Source organism: Podarcis raffonei, chromosome 4, assembly GCF_027172205.1.
Source record: "Podarcis raffonei isolate rPodRaf1 chromosome 4, rPodRaf1.pri, whole genome shotgun sequence".
In the NCBI taxonomy this organism is placed as follows: domain Eukaryota; kingdom Metazoa; phylum Chordata; class Lepidosauria; order Squamata; family Lacertidae; genus Podarcis; species Podarcis raffonei.
In genome coordinates, this window is record NC_070605.1 from 23,823,348 (window position 1) to 23,843,335 (window position 19,988).

At 40.3% G+C, this 19,988-nt stretch overlaps 2 protein-coding genes across 2 annotated transcripts in view; both read left to right on the forward strand.

The window, feature by feature from the left end:
* CUL5 (cullin 5) overlaps positions 1–4,865 on the forward strand; it is a 34,246-nt gene extending 29,381 nt beyond the window's left edge. The window contains exon 19 of the mRNA XM_053385745.1: positions 1,176–4,865. Coding sequence (XP_053241720.1) covers positions 1,176–1,370 — 195 coding nt within the window. The 3' untranslated portion in view covers positions 1,371–4,865. The remainder of the gene's footprint in view (positions 1–1,175) is intronic.
* Positions 4,866–7,397: 2,532 nt separating this feature from the next.
* On the forward strand, positions 7,398–19,285 carry ACAT1 (acetyl-CoA acetyltransferase 1). Its single transcript, XM_053385763.1, has 12 exons — positions 7,398–7,505; positions 9,799–9,846; positions 11,381–11,498; positions 12,219–12,314; positions 13,103–13,203; positions 14,247–14,390; positions 14,807–14,957; positions 15,421–15,516; positions 15,769–15,882; positions 16,586–16,650; positions 17,888–18,045; positions 18,934–19,285. Exons 1-12 carry the CDS (start codon positions 7,470–7,472, stop codon positions 19,052–19,054), a joined length of 1,248 nt encoding a protein of 415 aa, XP_053241738.1. The 5' UTR covers positions 7,398–7,469; the 3' UTR covers positions 19,055–19,285.
* Positions 19,286–19,988: the final 703 nt, after the last annotated feature.

The following is a 19,988-nucleotide window of genomic DNA, read 5'->3' on the forward strand; positions in this document are numbered from 1 at the left end:
ATCCTATATAACCTTCTGGCTTTGATTCAGTTTGCTAACTGTTGAACTCTGTGATTTTTTTATTTTTTACACTACTACAAGTATGATCTCTGTGTATGCTCTGAAGTGCTTCATTACCTGACAGCTTGTTTTTGCCTTCCTTTACAGTGTATCTAATTAAATGAAGAGTAGATCTGTCACTGTAGGATGTGGAAATTCATGTTTAACTATCTGACTTTGTGATCAAAAAGGCTCCACAATGCAGGCAGGTGAAAATCTGTTTTGCACCAAGCTACACGGATGCAAAGCCACAAAGGGCAAGATGAACAGAAGCAATGTTCTTATTCACAACATAGGAACAGGCACTGAGTTGCAAAATTGCTGTGGATCTACATGATCCTCTCCAGTATGCATATATGTAATATGTTAGCTTAGAGAGGCTAAGTGTTATTCTCACAAACTGCCCTCTGCCATTACTCATTACCCCTGCAGTTTTCGAAAGCAATAGGCTTTTATGATATTAAAATAAAATAGAAGTGTTTGACCTTCACTTTTACCAGCATAGTTGCAACTTTGTCTTGTGTTAGTACAAAATGTTTTCCTCTCTTGGTTGCTGTGACTATGCGTCTAACAACTCTGAAGGCAATATCTGAAGATCTCTGTTACATTGTTTGTTATTTTTATCGTTTATGTATATTTGTATACTGCTTAAGAGATTTTTAAATATTTGCTTAACATTAGGAATGCTTTTAAATATAAACAGATAAAGGTAAACAAATAAATAATTACAGGAAGGTAGCCGTGTTGGTCTGCCATAGTCAAAACAAAAAATTTTTTTCCTTCCAGTAGCACCTTAAAGACCAACTAAGTTAGTTCTTGGTATGAGCTTTCGTGTGCATGCACACTTCTTCAGATACACTAAATAAATAATTGCTAACTATGTTGCTAAAGCAGTCCATGTGAATGCAACTAAGCTGGTAAGTACAGATCTAAAATGAGGGGTGTGTCTTAAGCTAAGTTGGCTGTTCTTTTCAGTTAGTATAATAGGTAGCCCTAGTCTTCAAAATCCTGTGATTTATGAAGTGATGCTTGTGAAATTGACTGTCTTCTCTGCCAACCAGTTAAATAGATTTGGTTTGTTAGCCTTGTGCAACACCCCCCCAAAGTGCTCTTTCTTACCTTTTTTCCTTGTTTAGGAGGCTATCATCCAAATAATGAAAATGAGGAAGAAAATTACTAATGCTCAGCTTCAGACTGAACTAGTAGAGATATTAAAGAACATGTTCTTGCCACAGAAGAAAATGATAAAAGAGCAGATTGAATGGCTTATAGAACACAAATATATCAGAAGAGATGAATCAGATATCAACACTTTTATATACATGGCATAGCTTGAAGACTCTCTTACTGGAAGATGCCAAGGAAATGTGCATTGGAGATGGCTTGAGCAGACAACTACAAGAAAATGAACTGTGCTGAGAAAGGACTTGTTTGACTTGTATTACATATTCAAATCCCTGCCTTACCTTACCAGAGGACTTTGTTTTGCCAACCTTTTTTTTTTCAGCTAGCATGATGGCGCTCCCTTCATGTTGCACAGGTTTTTAACAGCATGCTGTTTTTGTGAGGAAACTTTGCATTCATTCAGAGCCCGTTGTGATATTTTTTTAGATTTCAATTGTACCCACCTGGAAGAGAACAGATTTGGGGTTTCTAGATGAACAGTACCTTGCACAAGGAAAATATCTTCAAAACCCATGCACTGAGGGTTGTCACATTTTTAAGAAAGCAGCGAGTAGGACTAGATGTAGCAGTTCACACTTTGTGTTTTGGATCAACAGCCTCCTTTTGATCCATTTTTATGTACAATATTTGAGCAAGACACAAATAGCATCACAGCTGAAGATACATATTTATCTTTGGGCTCAAGCAAAGTGCTTCAGTATAACTGAATTTGGATACTGAGACACAAGTGATGTTAAGCAGGCTATATCCTGTTTGTCACTTTTTTTTACAAAACTTGGGTAAACATTTGTTTCTTGGACAGATGACTTCATTCCCTTCCTTTTTAAAATAAGAGGTGTTGCTTTCCCTTGATTATGGCTTCACCCTTAAGAACTGTGTTTCATGGATGGATCTGTTTATGGTGAAACAAAATGAAATATTAAGTGTATCTCTTTGTACATTTAATATAGTATGCTTGCGTAAATCTGAATGCATTAAAAATAGCCAGTGCACAACTTATCCAAAATAGGAATTAACATTTTGACAACCCCTATATATTTCTTCCTTGATTATTTATTTGAAAATCTCTAAATGTTACATTTTTTTTAATACAGTTCTACTCTGGCGGGGGGTGGGGGGGATCAACTGTGTGGAATATGATAATTCTTTGACCTCCTAGACCAGCTCCACATATATATGCTGACAGATTGTCATAAATCTGACTGTTCTACAAAAAAGGAAAAAATGCTGCCACCCGGCTTCCATTTGTTTCAGTGAGCCCCCACTGATGGAATGTGCACATCCCCCCCTTTCCCTTGATAAAAATCTTCCAGAGACTTAAAGCAATGCACATTAAGGCTTAGGGCTAAAGAGTGCTTTACTGAGGGCAAGAGAACTGCCACACCACAGCAAGATGCTAGTCATTTTCAGAGTTAACTGCCAAGTCTCCAGCTGCTTTAAAATGTCCATGAAGAGTCAAGCTTCCTGCCTTAGCATTACTAGTGTGTGTGGGGGGGGAAATTACCTAACGCCAGTTCAGCTTTTACCATACCCTATTCCTAAAGGTTATGCCTGGGGAAAGCAATGTTGCAAAACGGCCTTTAAACTTTTAGCAGTCTAGAGCAATTGTCTTTCCTTCTTAAAGTTAGTGATTATGCTTACAGGTTGGAAAGTGAAATAGTAACAGATAGCTGTGTGGGCAGAGTGAAATTGGAAATGGTTGCTGTATTTTACCTATAATGGGGCTCCAAAGGTAGTCTACCCATCCACAGACAGAGGTTGGTACTGGCGCCCTTAAGTGATCATAAATAACATACCAGTGTGGGTGGGGAACTGTATGTGCTTTGGAATGGCAGAGACTGACAAATGTGCATGGAAATGCAAAAGTGGCAGATGAAAACAGGCAGTGATTTAAAAACCTCACTTTCTGCACTTAATGTGCACATTTTTATTGTGGATCAGAGGATAATGTTTTTTAAAAATTAACATAGAGTTGACATAAAGTTAACTTCCAAGTTAACATAGAATTGTTGAATTTCAGCATCAAAATTTTATGGGCAAGAATTTAAAAAAAAGTTTTACATACTTGTCAAGCACTCCTTGTTAAAGGGAAAGACAACTAAAATTGATCCCCCAGAAGTCTACATGCTACAGGGTTTCCAAAACTGCATTTGGTTTGGAAGTTGGTTTGGAAATGGGTAGAAAAGGGCAATTTTTTAAAATGTTTGTACATATTTCTTGAATACTTTGATGAGAGTGCTTTTGAATTGTATGCTTCCCATTAATTTGTATTGGAGGCAGTAGGCATGACACATTAAATATAAAACCAGCTTTAAACTTCATATTTAATTTCTTGGTATCGTTCAGACACTAGCAGCCTGATTGTCAAAAAATATTCCTTTCCCTATTTTTATTCCTAGCAGTGCAACTACTTTGGAACTTTGGAATTAGGGGCTAGGATGTAAATGACCACCATGAACTTCATTTGTGACTATTCATAAAGCCCTCCCACCAGCCCCTTGTTCTCCCTAAAAAGAGTGCAGTACAGTGGCCTGTACTTCAAAAGGAAAATTGCCAAAAAGAAAAAGAAAAGAAAAAAACTCAGAAAACCCATCCACATGCAGAAGCACTTTAAGGATCACATGAGGCTGTTTGGATCTTGCCATTTTCAGAGTCTGTCTTGCTCATTTACATAGCAGCAAAATTCACAGTGCCCTTGCGTCTCCATCTCTTACGGTTATTTCTTACACAAGGTACCTAAATGTTTCTAGGACCAGGGGAATTACAACGGACAATGTGCCTATAACTTTATTCAGTTTTTTTTCTTTTCTTTTTGTGTACATTGGATCAGGATGTCATGTAAAACACTGAATCTGAAAAATCACACCAGCAATTTCCTTACAGCTGCAGAATCACATTTAGCGTTCTCTTGTCAGGACACTTTTCACCAAGATGCCCTTAAGGCTAAAGCTTATCAGGAAGAGAAACAAACTGGTTTAAAAATGTATGCAGAAATAGGAAAACATCCAAATCTAAGAATGAACTGAATCATCAGTCATTGCAATATGGCAACATGGCACTTTTAAATCTTGATTTTTAGCTTTGGATATTTTTCTCCAAAGACCTAGCATAAAGAGGTGCTGCTTCTGAAAAATGTATGTTGCCACAAGCACTGCCATTGTGGTTTGTATTAAGTAATACTCTAGATGTGAAAAATAATGTAGGTTGCGTTGATTTTAAACATAGTTGTTAAAACAAAACAAAAAAACTTTTGTCACAACATATGAGGCTCATACTTAATTTTGAAGTCTTCCATTTCCCCCCTTTATCCTACTGGTGTCCCTTGTTTTCTACCTATTCATTTGTTCAAAGCTGTTGTTGGAGCATAGTGAAGTTTAACTTAACTGAGTGGTGGCTTCCCCCTTTTGGGGGGAAAGAAAGTAACATGGCCCGGGTAGTTGAATACTTTGGATTTATTTGCATTACAGTATCCGTTGTAAAAGGTACAAATTTTAAAAATGCAGCTGAGAGAAATATTTGATAGCTTCATGGAAAGATTTGGTATCTTAAGCGCAAAACTATTTTCTATTTTCATGGAACTGGCTGGGATCCTATCTTTGTAAATTCAAGGTCATATTTGTGAAATAAAACAATACACAAGAGCTTTCCTGTTTTAATAGACTATATGTAGCCTGGAGTGCAGCGCAAACATGAGTTTCCTAGGTTGTAATATCCATCTACATATGGTTATTTACAGTTTTGAATGTGTGCCACTACATACTGAAATAATGCTGTACAATTTTGACTGGTAGCAGTTTCTTCTTGTATGGCAGTCCGGCTGAACTATTTTGATGTACTGCTTAATTTTTGGATTTTATTTTTTAAGTTGTATAATTTATTTTCTTGCAAAATAAAAATGTAATATAAAATATTATAAAAAACCACAAAACATTTTTGGTGTTATCTTCAGGACCTTTTGAAAATGGGAATGAAACACAGTCCATTAGGGTTCCTAGACTACCATCAGTTGTTTTGGAATCCAAACCCAAGCTAGTCCAAGGTATGAATAAGTGCTTTTATCAGCATTTAACACCACATAGGTTCCAAGGGACCTGTCTGAGCATTGTTACAGGGATATGCATTTGTATTGGCTATATGCATGGCACGTACAACTGCCTTGCCAGACAGCAGTGCAGCAATATAATCTGATCCAAATCCACAGCACCTAATTATCAGTTCTTTCTATGTAACAGAAGTTTACTACCTTTTTAGCACAAGCTCTCTATGTAAACCTTATAGTAGGGCAAAGTAATTGAAATTTTAAACTAGAAGATTTGGATTGCAAGTTGCTATTGAAAATCAATACTTTCCCACCGCTATTTAGTGCTGCTTACTCAATTTATGTCACTTTAGTACTTGGTTACCGTATATTGCCTTCAGTCCCATGGACAGTTTGGATTTGTAATTGATCTGGTGACACCCAATAGCATTTTATTGTTTCAGAAATTTGAGCAGTACAGCACTAGAAGACTGAACACTTAAAAGTTGAGAAAAAAATCCCTTTCATGTTAAGAGATGAAAGAAATTCCAGCTGTAGTTGAAGCACTTGGAGGCAGTAGTCTACCAAGACATGGAAGACTGATGTATGGCTTGTCCTTTAAGCAGTTTATTTTAACAAGTAGCTCTTTGGATCACAGCCATTTTTTACATGATGATGCATATATGACGCACAAGTGCTTTTATAAAGGGATTTACTATGCATGAAGTGGTCGTTAGCTGTTTTTCATCCTGTTCCATTATTATATTCTTGGAAGTTTGCTAAAATAACATTTACATAGCTCCACACCTGTCATATAAAAAGAGTTTACAAAAACTTCGGTTTTATTGCCTAATCTTCTTTTACAACCTGTACTACGACTCATTGGAGTCCACAGTGTAATCTTCTGTTTTCTGTATTGCAGCAAATGTCGATAAAACATTTGATCATTTTAGTGTTTTTTAAAACAAAGCTTTTAGGCTGGGTCCAGAAGGCTGGTTCTGACACTCCTGAACATCTTTTTTTTTTCCAAAACAAAACAAAACAGGAATTTGATGGTATCCAAGGCAGTGTTAGATGTGTGTGTTTGACTTAATGAGATTTAACTCCCAAATATGTACGGTATACCTAAAACTCCACGGGGCATCAGAGTATGCTTGTATAATCACTTGTATAGTCACATGCTGAAAGTCACTTTACTGTCACATTGTAAAAATCCAGATTAGAGCAATACCTTTCTTAGGCCAAAAAAAAGGTCACAAAATAGTGTGCAAGCTTTCATGTTCCCCAGAACTCTTCACCAGACTAGTTGGGGGAGAGAGTGGTAAGCAAAGCAACTTTATTGCCAGTTCATGTTTGGTTTGTGCACTTTTGTGTAAATGCTTTTTCTCATTTGGTGCCTCTTTTGTGTGTGTGTTTGGTGTATGTTGTGCTGAGAACTGAGAACTTGCTTTGCTATTGCACATTTGTGGCAGTGGGAGCAATAGTGAATGCTTCCTCTTCAAACAAGGTAGCTCAGTCGGTGAAGCACGAGACTCCTAATTTCAGGGTTGTGAGTTTGAGTCCCACGTTGGCTAAAAGATTCCTGTGTTGCAGGGGGTTGGACTAGATGACCCTTGTGGTCCCTTCCAATTCTACGATTCCACAATTCCATCCCAGCCTAAACTCTCTACATTCCTGCCTACTGTGTTCAAAGCACATTCCTTCCCTCAAAGAATTCTGGGCACTGAAGTTTACTCTTCCCAGAGTTACAATGCCCAGCGCCCTTAACAAACTACAGTACCCAGAATTCTCTGAGGGAAGGAATGTCCTTCAAGCGGTTCACTTTGATGCTGGGAACTGCCAAGCCCCTCCTTCTCAACCAAGGATAGTATGTCTTCCTTGCCCTTTCCCCAACCTCTACCCCTTGTCCAATGAGCGCCGCTTATTAATTCCCACGCCCCCTCCCTCGCCAATAGCACTGCTCTCTAATAGCCACGCCCACTCCTCTTCAGCCTCCAATAGGATTTCTCCCAACTTGGACGCGCCCTCCCCTCCTCAGATCTGAGGCACAGAATCGAGGGCAGGGGATTAAACGGCGGGTCCGCCCTTGGGCTCCTATTGGTTAGGTCAAGGGGTGGGCGTGCCCTTCTGAAGGTGACGGCGGCGGCTCTCGCGCTGCCTCGGAGGTCCGTTGCTGAGGGAGCTGAAGGGGTTCTGAGGTGCTGCGGAGGCCGGCGCTAGAGCGAAGATGTTGGGCGGGCGGCAGGTGCCGAAGACGCTTCGGGTGAGGAGGGGAAAAAATAGGCCAGGCCGGGGCGGGGGCGGGTTTGGTTATGGAGGTCCCGCTTCCCCCTGACGGACGACCCGGCCGCCTTCCTTTGTCCTCCGCGCTTCCCCTCAGGGACAGCTGAGCCCCCCTGAGGTGCAGCGGGCTAAGCGGCGAGCCCCGCCTCCCTTCGCCCTTCCCTGCGTCAGCGCCGCGTGCCTCTTAGGCCGGGCCTGCGCGCATGCGCCAGGACGAGCCCACCTGAGGTGGCAGAGTCTTGCTTGCCTGGAGCGAGCCGAGGAGACCCGTGTTCGAGCGCTCTGCTGTATTTTTTCTCTCCTAATAAATCCTTCCTGAGAAACGCTGATCTTATTGTTGTTTGTTGTGGCCTCCCCCGAGTTTTGCTGCCCTTTTTTAAAAAAAAGTTTTTAAAGGATGTCTCTCTGTGCATAATGTTCCAAAGGTGATTTGTCTTCTCCCATACTTAAGTGATATACAGTAGTACCTCAGGTTACATACGCTTCAGGTTACAGACTCCGCTAACCCAGAAATAGTACCTCGGGTTAAGAACTTTGCTTCAGGATGAGAACAGAAATTGCGCTCTGGCGGCGCAGCAGCAGCAGGAGGCCCCATTAGCTAAAGTGGTGCTTCAGGTTAAGAACAGTTTCAGGTTAAGTACGGACCTCCGGAACAAATTAAGTACTTAACCCAAGGTACTACTGTACTCCCAAACTCTTTGAATTCTAACACACACACACACACACACACACACACACACACACAGTGTAGTGGGGATCAAGTTGCAAGGTCACATCACTCCCCGTCCACTTCCCCCGTGACCGCCTGCTTTAAACCTTTAATGTTGTTAACTGTTGCATTTAAAATAAAAAATAGGGTCTTATTCTGTGGTGGCATTGGTACCTAGGGTCATGGACATTTGCCAGGGCCTACTTACAGTCCTGAAGCTGAGGCTTCAATACTTTGGCCACCTCATGAGAAGAGAAGACTCCCTGGAAAAGACCCTGATGTTGGGAAAGATGGAGGGCACAAGGAGAAGAGGACGACAGAGGACGAGATGGTTGGACAGTGTTCTCGAAACTACCACTACGAGTTTGACCAAACTGCAGGAGGCAATGGAAGACAGGAGTGCCTGGCGTGCTCTGGTCCATGGGGTCACGAAGAGTCGGACACGACTAAACGACTAAACAACAACAACAACAACTCCAGTCCTTGCAAAAGCAGACTCTGCAAGTTCCCTTGTGGAAGGCAGAAGCTAATGTCTGGGGACTCAATTGGCCACAGGTGCTGGAGATGGGAGGCCCACGGAAGACAGCCTGCCCAGCACCCCAATAATCTGAAGCTAGACCTGCAATTTACATGCTACTGTATCTCTAGGCGGGGCCTAATTCTTGCTCTGTGGTTCCCCTCTTAAAGGTAAAGGAGCCCTCTGGAGCAGAGATAGCCCAATATACTTTGTTGCTTGAGACAGAAATGCCAAAAAGCAGATCTGCTTTCCTCTTTCTGCAAATGAACATGAGGAGGTATGGTCCAGCAGAAGATGTAAGGGGTCATCTACAGGAGAACCTCCTGGTGGAGTTTGCCTTTTTTGGATAAAATCTTCCCTCTATTTTGCTGTCCTCAATGATGCTCAAAATCTGCTGCTGTGGTGGTTGTCTCATGGTGTTTATCCATCTAATATCATTCATAAGTTACGTTTGTATCAAGGAGCAATGGCCCCTTTTAAAACAGCACTCCTCTGGAGCGCACATGGAAGCTGCTGAAAACAATAAACCTGGATCCTCATCTTTATGTGCGACTGCTTACTGTGGCAAAAGTTATCTAAATAGAGAGGCTAAAACAGAGATTAAAAACTGCTCAGTGTGTCTGTCAGAGTTTGTTAACCTAAATGGGCTAAAGGTTATAGGATCAAAAGGGTAAATTACCAAATAACATAGCTCAGCATCACTGACTTGTTTTGCAATAGGATTGTACAATATTCCAATATTGTTTAACTGACAGTTATTTTAAGCATCAGGATTTTTGTAAAGGTATATTGCTTGAAAATTATTTGCAAAGTTATGACAGTTGTTGTTGCCCTTTTCTGCCTATTCACTTCTGGAAGTATTTCAAAGAGTAGCAAATGCTGCTGCTGCTAAGAATAAGAATAATTCTAAAGCTTCAAAGTATTAAGAAAAACAAACAAGTGTATTTAAGTAGCTTGTTTAAAATATGTTAAATGGAAAAACACAATATTTTTGAATCAGTAAATCAGATGTTTTTGCACTTACTGAAAAATAAACTCTTTTTTCAGATGTTAACTTATGCAAGCAGAGGCTACTCATCACAACGTGGCTTAAATGTAAGTATCAATTGTAACAGGACTTCAGGTATTTGCGATGGCAATACCATACTTTGTCCAGCTCTACAAGACCATGTTTTTTCAAACAGTGAGCTGAGATATATTAAGTGGATTAAGGGCCAGAGTAGGTGTGATGCCAAACATATCACTTCCTGATGTGCCTTTGGTTTTAAATTGCAAATGAAACATATTAGGGGTGGGGGGATTTTTGCCAGGACTATGGTGTCAGGGTTTTCTAACTCGTTCCTCATCTGCTGTGGTCCTGACAAAAGATGCCTGGCCCACATAGACGCATTTTCGTTTTAGGAGGAACTATTGGTAGCAATGCAAGCTCTCCTGCTGGGGCTGATAGGGGCCAAGGGAGGAGAATTCTCACTGGGACCACAGCCTAGGGCAGAGTTTTCCGAACTTCATGTTGGTGACACACTTTTTAGACATGCATCATTTCACAACACAGTAATTCAGTTTTACTAGCAAACCAGAGGTTAAACTAACCCCTTCCCCGCATTCGCGCAACACACGTACACACTGCAGCCAACACACTAACATGTCTCTACATATAGTTTGGAAAGCTCTCGCCTAGAGGCTAAGGGTTAAATCGGATTTGCTGCACACCACAGCCTTACAAAGCACTCTACCATTCCTCACTTCGATTAGGAATTAAAAAGCAGTGCATTCAGCATCCTATCTAGTCTGACCCTCAGAATGATACATGTCTATCTATGTGCATACTTGAAAAGGTTACCTTGCTTCATGCATCTGATAAAGTGGGTTCCTATCCAAAAAGTTGTTGTTGTCAAAGTGTGTGCCATAATAAATAGATTCTAGGATGCCATAGAATTTTGTTGTCTCACTGCTGCAAATAACTTGTGTTCTCTTTTGAAATTGTCTAAGTAGACTGCCTATAATTTGGCCTACATGGGTTGTTACAAAACCTGCAATGTAGTTTCCCCCTCTCTCAATGTTTTCCAGCACTAGATAATATTATTTATATTATCATGCTGTCTGATCCACCTACTCACTCCCTGGCAAAAAAGAATAAGTAGGAAGTTCTCCCATCTGTATGTCTTATTTCCTTTAATTATCAGCCTTTAATTATCAGTTGTACAGCCTTCTTGCTAAGCTATAGAAACATATTATCTTTGAGTAGAGAGACATACCAATCAACTTATTTATTTATTTATTTATTTTTACATTTATATCCTAGCTTTCTTCCAAGGAGTTCAAGGTGGTTCTCTGTCAGTTTCATCCTTGCAATAACCCTGTGGAGTAGGTTAGGCTGAGAGACTGTGGCCCAAGTTCACCCATCAAGTTTCATGGTTAAGGGGACTAGAACCCTGGTCTCCCAGGTCCTAGTCTGATACTCTAACCACTACACAACCCATCATACAGGAATAACCAGATGTTTCTGGAGCATACACTTACTTTGATAACTGCTAAGTCTAATCTTCCTAATTAAAACAGAACTTAAGACTTGAGAATATACCTTTCTGGGGGTAACTGTCATAATCGTTGCAATGGTTTTGTTTGTTAGGAAGTAGTAATTGTAAGTGCTGTCCGGACACCCATTGGCTCTTTCCAAGGATCCCTTTCATCACAGCCAGCCACTAAACTTGGTTCCATTGCAATTAAAGGTGCAATTGAAAGAGCAGGTAAGTCCGGACTCTGTTCAGAAGGTTTTGTGGAACAGGGTGGGATGGGGATGGATTGTTTGGAAAATATTCACCATCTCTTCTGATCCAGGTTAAATAGCAGCTAGTGTCTGTTGTAATCACCCCTTGCCACTTTGCTATTATGCTGGGACAAGTTAGCCACTAAGTATTCATGTTGTTCTTTAAAGAAATCAATTATGCATGTGCCCAAGGTGTATCGGTAAAGTATGTCATCCTTTTTAAAGCATGTCACACTCGGTCTGCTTTTGAGCAATTCTTAGTCCTCCATTGTCATTACTCTGCTACCCTCTCCCCCGGTTTATTCTCAGTTCTGACATGGTTCAAGGATGATTTATTGCAAACCTATCCCATTTTCAGTTTTGGCCATTTGCATTCAAGTGAGTAACCCAGGGACTAAAGCAATGGTGATCAAATTTGTACAGCAAACATTGTGCTAAGCTTGCAAAAAAGTACCTGCTCTGCACCACTTCACAAGTGGTTTTGTGTAGAGGTTCTGAGCTAAAAGCAGGGAGAGCTGCAATCTAGATGAGCTTTTTAAGGACTTAACTTTGCTCCTAAGTTTTGTCCATAAACAAAAGCTAAGTGGCAGCTTCAGCATCTATTTCATTCTTCTTACCCAGATGTTTCTTTTCTCTCTCATTCTATGAGCATATTATCACTTTATGCTTGGAAAATGCCTTCTCTGATTTTTGCCATTAGGTATCCCTGCACAAGAAGTGAAAGAAGTCTACATGGGCAATGTTATTCAGGCTGGACAAGGACAAGCTCCTGCAAGACAAGCAACCCTTGGTGCAGGTACCAAAACTGTTTTATGGCTCATGACTTCTTAGGGCACAAGTCGTAAATCCAACAAGGCATGAGTAGATTTCCTTTCATGCAGTGGGACTTCTTCTCCCCACACCCGCAGCTCCTTCAGAGCCCCCTGAATCAGGTCCAGTGGGTCTCCCAAACCTCTAGAGTAGATTCTGAGGGTGTGCAGGGAGCTATAGTGGGGGAGAAGGTGAAGCCTTTTTCACTAGCAAAGAGATGACATTGGATACAACCCTCAATGAGTAAGATTCACCGCTAAATTATAAAACAGGTAAATAACTGAGAAGTATGATTCACATAATACTCAACAAATTAATCTGAGTTTGAATTTTAATCTGAATTGGCCTTCTGTTTTCTTCAAACTGCCATAATCAGAACGGGAACATTTTTTGAGTTACCTTTTCTTCTTTTTCTCCTTCTGTACTTTCACTTCAGCCTAGTGTCCTTAGCATATATGGTGGTGGGGAGGTAATATTTTGCCTAATAACATGCTACTAGTTTTCTGATGTGGTGAAGTCAAAGGGTTGAATCCCAAAGATAAAATGTTATGAATGGAAGGAACTACTGGAGATGTCAGGAATGGTCTTTCATCTTTATAGAACTGAGACTAGTATGAGAGGACACTACTGGTCTGAAAAACACATGGTATCAGGAAGTCAGTGGGATTCTTTGGCATGAGTTCCTTTTTAATTGATTAAAGCAACTTGATATATTCCATATATGCAGCTGGCTGACAATTCTTTGAAGTTTATTTTTATTTTAACTTGGCTCAGGTTTACCAGTTTCTACTCCTTGCACGACTGTCAACAAAGTTTGTGCCTCTGGAATGAAATCTATTATGCTGGCAGCACAGAGTCTGGCATGTGGGAGCCAGGTAGGAGAGTCAGTATATTCAGAAGACTTGTAAATACGTGGAAATGTATAATCTCTTAAATAGGCTAAAAGCAACTGTTTATAAGAGCAAATTTGCTGGAATCCTTTTGTATGCCTCTGAGAGCTTCTGCTCTTGCAAGATCTTCCTTTAAAAAGTGTGTCAGAGAGATTTCTTGCCAACTGTACCAAACCACACTGCTTTGATTATTGTGCTGGTATGGCTTCAGTATCTGACTTGTCTATGTTATTTCATGTAACTTTCCAACAGTTTGACTTCAGCCCCGAAGGCACACTCTTCCATTCTCTCTCAATACAAACTATTAACATTTTATATTAAATCTACACAATTTTTGGGGGGACATCAAAAGGACATGCAACATGAAGATTTGCATAACCAGTGGGTGGAAAATTAATAACGCTGTGTGACTGAGGATTTTTATAAATTATTTTATTTATTTATTTAATAAAATGTATACACTGCTTGTTTTTCAATATATTTAAAAAAACCTCAAAGGAAAGGAGACTCCATGGCCCTCCAGATTATGTCAGACTAAAATTCCCATTAGCCCAGGCAGCATGGCCAGTGGTCAGGAATGATGGGAGTTGTAGTCCAACAATATTTGAAGGGCTACAGGTTTCCCATTCAAGTGTTTGTTATTGTGTATGTACCCTTTTGATTGTATGACGAATTGCATTGCAACTTTTTGCCTAAAGGGAGACTCAAAACATCATTTAGATCTGAGCCAAGCAATTCAAAGGTGTGGGGGAGAAAGTGAAAGATGAAGGAACCTTTTTCAGGGTTTTTATTTTTCTTGCAGAGGTCATAGGGGGCAGGAAAATCAGTATGCCAACTCCAGGGCTGGCATATTTCCCCCTTATTTTTTGTTGGAGGGGGGCATCATGGGAGAATGGAGATTTTGTTGAGAGAGGGGGAAATCTGCTGTATCCTAGGCCTTCCCAGGGACAATAGTATTGCACTCTTCCGCATTTTGTTTTCATCCTCCTTGTAAGTTGGAAAAAGCTATATATAATTTGTTGAAACAGGACGTGATGGTAGCTGGTGGAATGGAGAGCATGTCTAATGTACCCTACACAATGGTCAGAGGAGCAACGCCTTATGGAGGAGTAAAGCTTGAAGACTTGATTGTAAAAGATGGCTTGACAGATGTTTACAACAAAATTCACATGGTAAATACAGCTTTTAATGTCTTGCAAGTTTTGTGGCAGCCTATTTTTGTTGTTCTGTTTTTTTTAAAGGTTCTCTTGGCAAATAGGATGTTCAGATACTTTCCTGATCAAAAGCCTACATTTGTTGAGTTTAGGAGCCTTGCTTCATGCTGTTTCATTGGAAAAGCTAGCACAGCTTGTTTCAGGCAGCAAACAAACCAAGAAGCTTGTGAGTTGCATGGTTTTTTGTTTGTTCCCAATGTCTAACAGAGTCACAAATGAAATGGGAAGTTTCATTTCAGTTGGTTTAAATTTATTCATTCATACTTGAGTCCATTAACCTCAAAAGTGGGGATTTTGGTGATGGCACAGCTGATGTACACAAACCTGTCCAGTTTTTAAAATGACTTTCAGTGATTTCCTGTCTGCCTCCCCAGGGTAATTGCGCAGAGAATACTGCAAAGAAGTTTACTATATCACGGGAAGATCAAGATGCCTATGCCATAAAATCTTACACCAAAAGCAAGGAAGGCTGGGAGTCGGGAGTTTTTGCAAATGAAATTGTCCCAGTTACTATTTCTCAGAAAGGTAGTACAATTTCATATATAATACCTCCCCACCTTCTGTTTTATGATAAACTATGTACAGAAATGGTATAAAATGTATGTATTCTGGCAAACATAACTTGTCTATGAAGTGAAGACTGAACATATTTTGTTTCTTTTTGCTGAAATAGAGACTATTTCTGTTTACACCCCTATCCCCATATTAAGCTTTTTGGGTTTTTTTGACCTTCCAAGCTGCGGTTTGAGTTTTCTTTCTGTGTCCCTCCCAGCCCAAAAAAGGTTTTGTGGCCTGCTGGGAAGCCTATCTGCCTTTCCTCCCTTTCACAGGAGGCATAGGGCAGTGTTGGAGCAAGAAATGAGACAATGATTTGAAGCACGCTTAACTGCAGCCTTTGCATGTTCTACTGTTCCTTGTGAAATTAGGGAGTGCCAGCTGTCCAGCCACAAAGTCTGAAATTGTTTAACTAATTAAAGTCTTATTTTAGGGAAACCAGACACAGAGATTAAAGAAGATGAGGAGTACAAGCGTGTTGATTTCAGTAAAGTTCCAAAACTGAAGGCCGTTTTTCAGAAAGAAAATGGTAAGTTCGGAAAAAGTGATGCCTGGTTTTCAATGTAGTAAAAGCTGGCCAGATTGCATTTTTTATTTAAACAGACCTGCATTTACTTCAGTGAAATGGTTTATATGGATGTGTGTTTTGATATAATGCCAGCCTTGTTGAATTTGAATTGCTGTATGTTGTGTGGCCAGTGTTCTGAATATGGATTGACGTAGGCTGGAATTTAGGATGTTACTGAGGAATGCACTATATTCACATTGCTGCCTCTTTCAGGAACAGTAACTGCTGCCAATGCCAGTACATTGAATGATGGAGCAGCTGCATTAGTACTGATGACTTCAGAAGCAGCCAAAAGGCTGAATGCTAAACCATTGGCTAAAATAGTAGGTAAGAATCTTCTTGACTTTGTAGTGAAATGTTGAGAAATGCTTGATCCTGACAGATAATGGGTTAGACTGACTTTGTTTTAGGTAAGGTAAGGGGACCCCTGGCTATTAGGTCCAGTCGTGGACGACTCTGGGGTTGTGGCGCTCATCTCGCTTTATTGGCCGAGGGAGCTGGCATATAGCTTCTGGGTCATGTGGCCAGCATGACTAAGCCGCTTCTGGCGAAGCAGAGCAGTGCACGGAAATGCCGTTTACCTTCCGGCTGGAGCGGTACCTATTTATCTACTTGCACTTTGACATGCTTTTGAACTGCTAGGTGGGCAGGAGCTGGGACTGAGGAGCGGGAGCTCACCCCATCACGGGGATTCGAACCGCCGACCTCCTGATTGGCAAGTCCTAGGCTCTGTGGTTTAACCCACAGCGCCACCAGCATCCCTGACTTTGTTTTACTTTGCCTTTTATCAGCCGGTTAGGTTAAAAGGACTGCTTTTTAACTGAATGGTGCAGTCATAGCTTGACAATTTGCCAAACTCGAGAGAATTCAGGGGCCTTTGGCTGTTCCTCTAACACTGCCATGCTTACATCTTTTAAAAGCAATAATATCCAGAATTTTGCCAGAGGCATCTATTGCGGGTACTCTAAATGCTGCTATGTATACCAATAATGACATTTTCCCCTTCTGCTTCACATTTGCTCTTTTGCAGGTTTTGCAGATGCTGCTGTTGATCCTATTGACTTTCCAATTGCACCAGCACATGCGGTTCCTAAGGTAATCATTTTATAGCATTCCCCTACCTTCAAATTAAAAATTTCCTCAAAGCAGGCTCACTCATATTTATCATAGTACGTCAAACAGTAATACTTAATACTTCAGAAGTATTCAGAATATTGGATAATAAGACTTAATGCCAATCAAACATGGAAGGTTTCTTAGAAAGCTTCTGCCAAAACCATAATACAATTTGCCTCTGAATCTTCTCACTAGGGTTTTTTTTTCTGTTAGCCTTTGTACTTTTATTTTCCTTTTTGGTGTTCACTACCTACTGATAACAAAGTGGTTTTTTAAAATAGACCTGAAAACCAAAATATATTTATTTGAGTAAAATGTAAATGTTAGATGACATTTCTCAGCAGCACTGTAAGTAATTTAAGTAGACAATTAAATAGGTGTGTTACTCCAGTTGCTTTACTGCTTGAAATCTACATTTCACTCTTGGGCTAATGCTGGTATTTTAGCATTGTGAAACACTGAACTGATTAGTTTGTTAATATTGAATTCTGAAGTATCTCAGACCTTAGATTTGATCAGAAACTGGTACACATGGATTTTGTAATACAGGGACTAGGCTTGTTTTTTTCTAGAGAAAGTGTTTATTATTATTATTATTATTATTATTATTATTATTATTATTAATTAATACCCCGCCCATCTGGGCGGCTTCCAACAAAACACTAAAATACAATAACATATTAAACATTAAAAGCTTCCCTAAACAGGGCTGCCTTTAGATGTCTTCTAAAAGTTTGGTAGTTATTTTTCTCTTTGACATCTGGTGGGAGGGCGTTCCACAGGGCGGGCGCCACTACCGAGAAGGCCCTCTGCCTGTAACTTGGCTTCTCACAGTGAGGGAACCGCCAGAAGGCCCTTGGCACTGGACCTCAGTGTCCGGGCAGAATGAAGGTGGTGGAGACGCTCCTTCAGGTATACTGGACCGAGGCCGTTTAGGGCTTTAAAGGTCAGCACCAACACTTTCAATTGTGCTCGGAAACATTGCTTTGCTTGAGTCCTGACTGCTGTAGGCAGTGGTAATTGTTAGAATTTTTTTCCACTTGTGGCTTCACGTCAGTTGAAATGTTTATCTTTATGGTTGGATGTCTCTTGAACTACAGTCCCAATTGTGCCAGTGACCCATTTTGTATCTCAATTAAAACAGAAGGGCAAGAACCCTCAGACCCTGTTGGTGATAAATATTACCTTTTATCTATGTGTTTCTGTCTTTTTTCAGATACTTAATCAGACAGGTCTAAAAAAGGAAGATATTAAAATGTGGGAAATTAATGAAGCATTCAGTGTTGTTGTCCTAGCCAACATTAAAATGCTAGATGTTGATCCGCAAAAGGTGAACATTCATGGAGGAGCAGTCTCTTTGGGACATCCAATTGGGTAAGTGAAGTAATACATTTGTTTGCACAACAAGAAGAAATTTGTATCTGACCCTCCCCTCCACAGCAAAGGCAAATAGTTAGTTATTATAGCTTTGGTAACAGTATTTAAATGTAAGAAGGCAGAAAGCATTCCTAGTTCTGATGTGTAAATTTACTTGACATGGTGCATTTTAAGTGCTTGCTCTTGGTACTTTTAAAAATGCCTACTCTTATTTAAACTAAAATTATTAATAGTTTGCAATATTCTAAGTGCCCTGCTTCATAATCCACTAGGAAATAAGATTATGCAATGGTGCAGAGGAAGTATTAGTCCTGTAAAAAATCCAACTTCAAACCATCAACACCCTCCTTAACATTTATTCTGTTTGGTAGTGTCTTAATCAATTGATGCAGTAGACACAATAGATTTGGAAAATCTCAACCATGATAACTGAAAAAGTTGTCTCCGAGTCTTGGGACCACAGATCAGAGCATCTAGTTTGGGAACAGGGCGGCTGGGAAAGACCTAAGACAATGAAGAGTTGTTGCTAAGCTGGCCAGTTCTGCATTAGACAGACCCATAGAAAAGTTTATTTTGGATACTTCTTCCCTATTGATTCCATTCCCACATCTCTTGCCTTCCTTCCCTCTTGGCATAGTTCCATCCTAACTCATCCTCCAGGATGCTCAGTGGTGCGTGGTTGTCATAGATTAGCACATGCATGAGACAGGTCTGTCACAAACTACTTACCTCTAGTACTACTCTCTTATGCTTCAGCTAGATATTATTTAGCACTATGCTGATTCTAAGGCACAGGCTGAAAAAGCTGATTTATGAGGTTAAGCGCTAACCTTTTTGCCAATCTATACAACTCAAAACTTAACTAGGGTGCTTTTTCTGTTTTAGGATGTCTGGAGCAAGAATTGTTGTTCACATGGCTCATGCATTGAAGCAAGGAGAGTATGGCCTTGCTGGAATCTGTAATGGAGGTGGAGGCGCATCTGCGATACTAATCCAGAAACTGTAGACTCTAATGGCAAGCCTTAAGGCTCAACTGTCAAATGGCTGTTACAACTATTTATGGAATTGCAGCGCAGACCCCCCCGCCCAAGCTCAGTCTATCATTGTTTTTAAAAAAACACAACTAATTTTTTTTTTTACTATATATCCAGTGCAAGTGGTTTTTTTTATACCATAGGGACTATAAAATGTGGGTTAAACTTCAATCAAAGACAATAAAGACTAAGTATAGTGGCTGGCTACTGTGGAAGTTTCATTATGTTTTATAATTTTTTTAAAAAATGGCTGTCACAAATCCCTGCTCACACTTACCTTGGCATTCAGACTATTTCCCCGTGCCCTAAGGAACGTGCAGTCCTCCAAGTCATGAAAGAAGTTTTTGTGTCTTTTGGCTTGGATAAGACAGGGCCTGCACAGCCCTTGTTCAAGCCCCTCCTTTACCTGCACCCTACCATATATATTGTCAGGTGGATATAGCCTAGCAGCTGGTAACTATGCCCATCGGCTGAAAGTTAACTACCCCTGCTATAGTATGCTATCTGTCTGGTGTGGTTTCTCCCAGCATAGCTCTAATATGAATTCAGAGAGGGCTCGTAATGGCATGTGAGGACTGGGTTGCTGTATTCAAAAGCTGATACTACTAGTTGTTAGTTGGTTCTACAAAGGATGACAGCAAAAGAAGCAAGTTGGTCTACTTAAATTGACAATTTAGAAAGTATACTTGAAGTAACTTTCAAAAGCTGGGGTGAGATCTAGCATAGCACGAACAGTTGTTTGCACATCCTTCCAAATCTGCAAAGGGTTGGGGAACAAGATACCGTATTTTTCTCTCTATAACACGCACATTTTTCTCCTAAAAAGTAAGGGGAAATGTCTGTGCGTGTTATTGAGCGAATATGTGGTCCCTGGAGCAGACTGGCTCGCGCGCAGGGGCAAAAATC

Excerpts from the sequence above, each read along its gene's own strand:
- ACAT1 (XM_053385763.1), top strand. The coding sequence starts at position 7,470 with ATGTTGGGCGGGCGGCAGGTGCCGAAGACGCTTCGG. Across the intron at positions 15,883-16,585 it reads ACCATTGGCTAAAATAGTAG|GTTTTGCAGATGCTGCTGTT; the intron begins GTAAGAATCTTC and ends GCTCTTTTGCAG. Across the intron at positions 16,651-17,887 it reads CAGCACATGCGGTTCCTAAG|ATACTTAATCAGACAGGTCT; the intron begins GTAATCATTTTA and ends GTCTTTTTTCAG.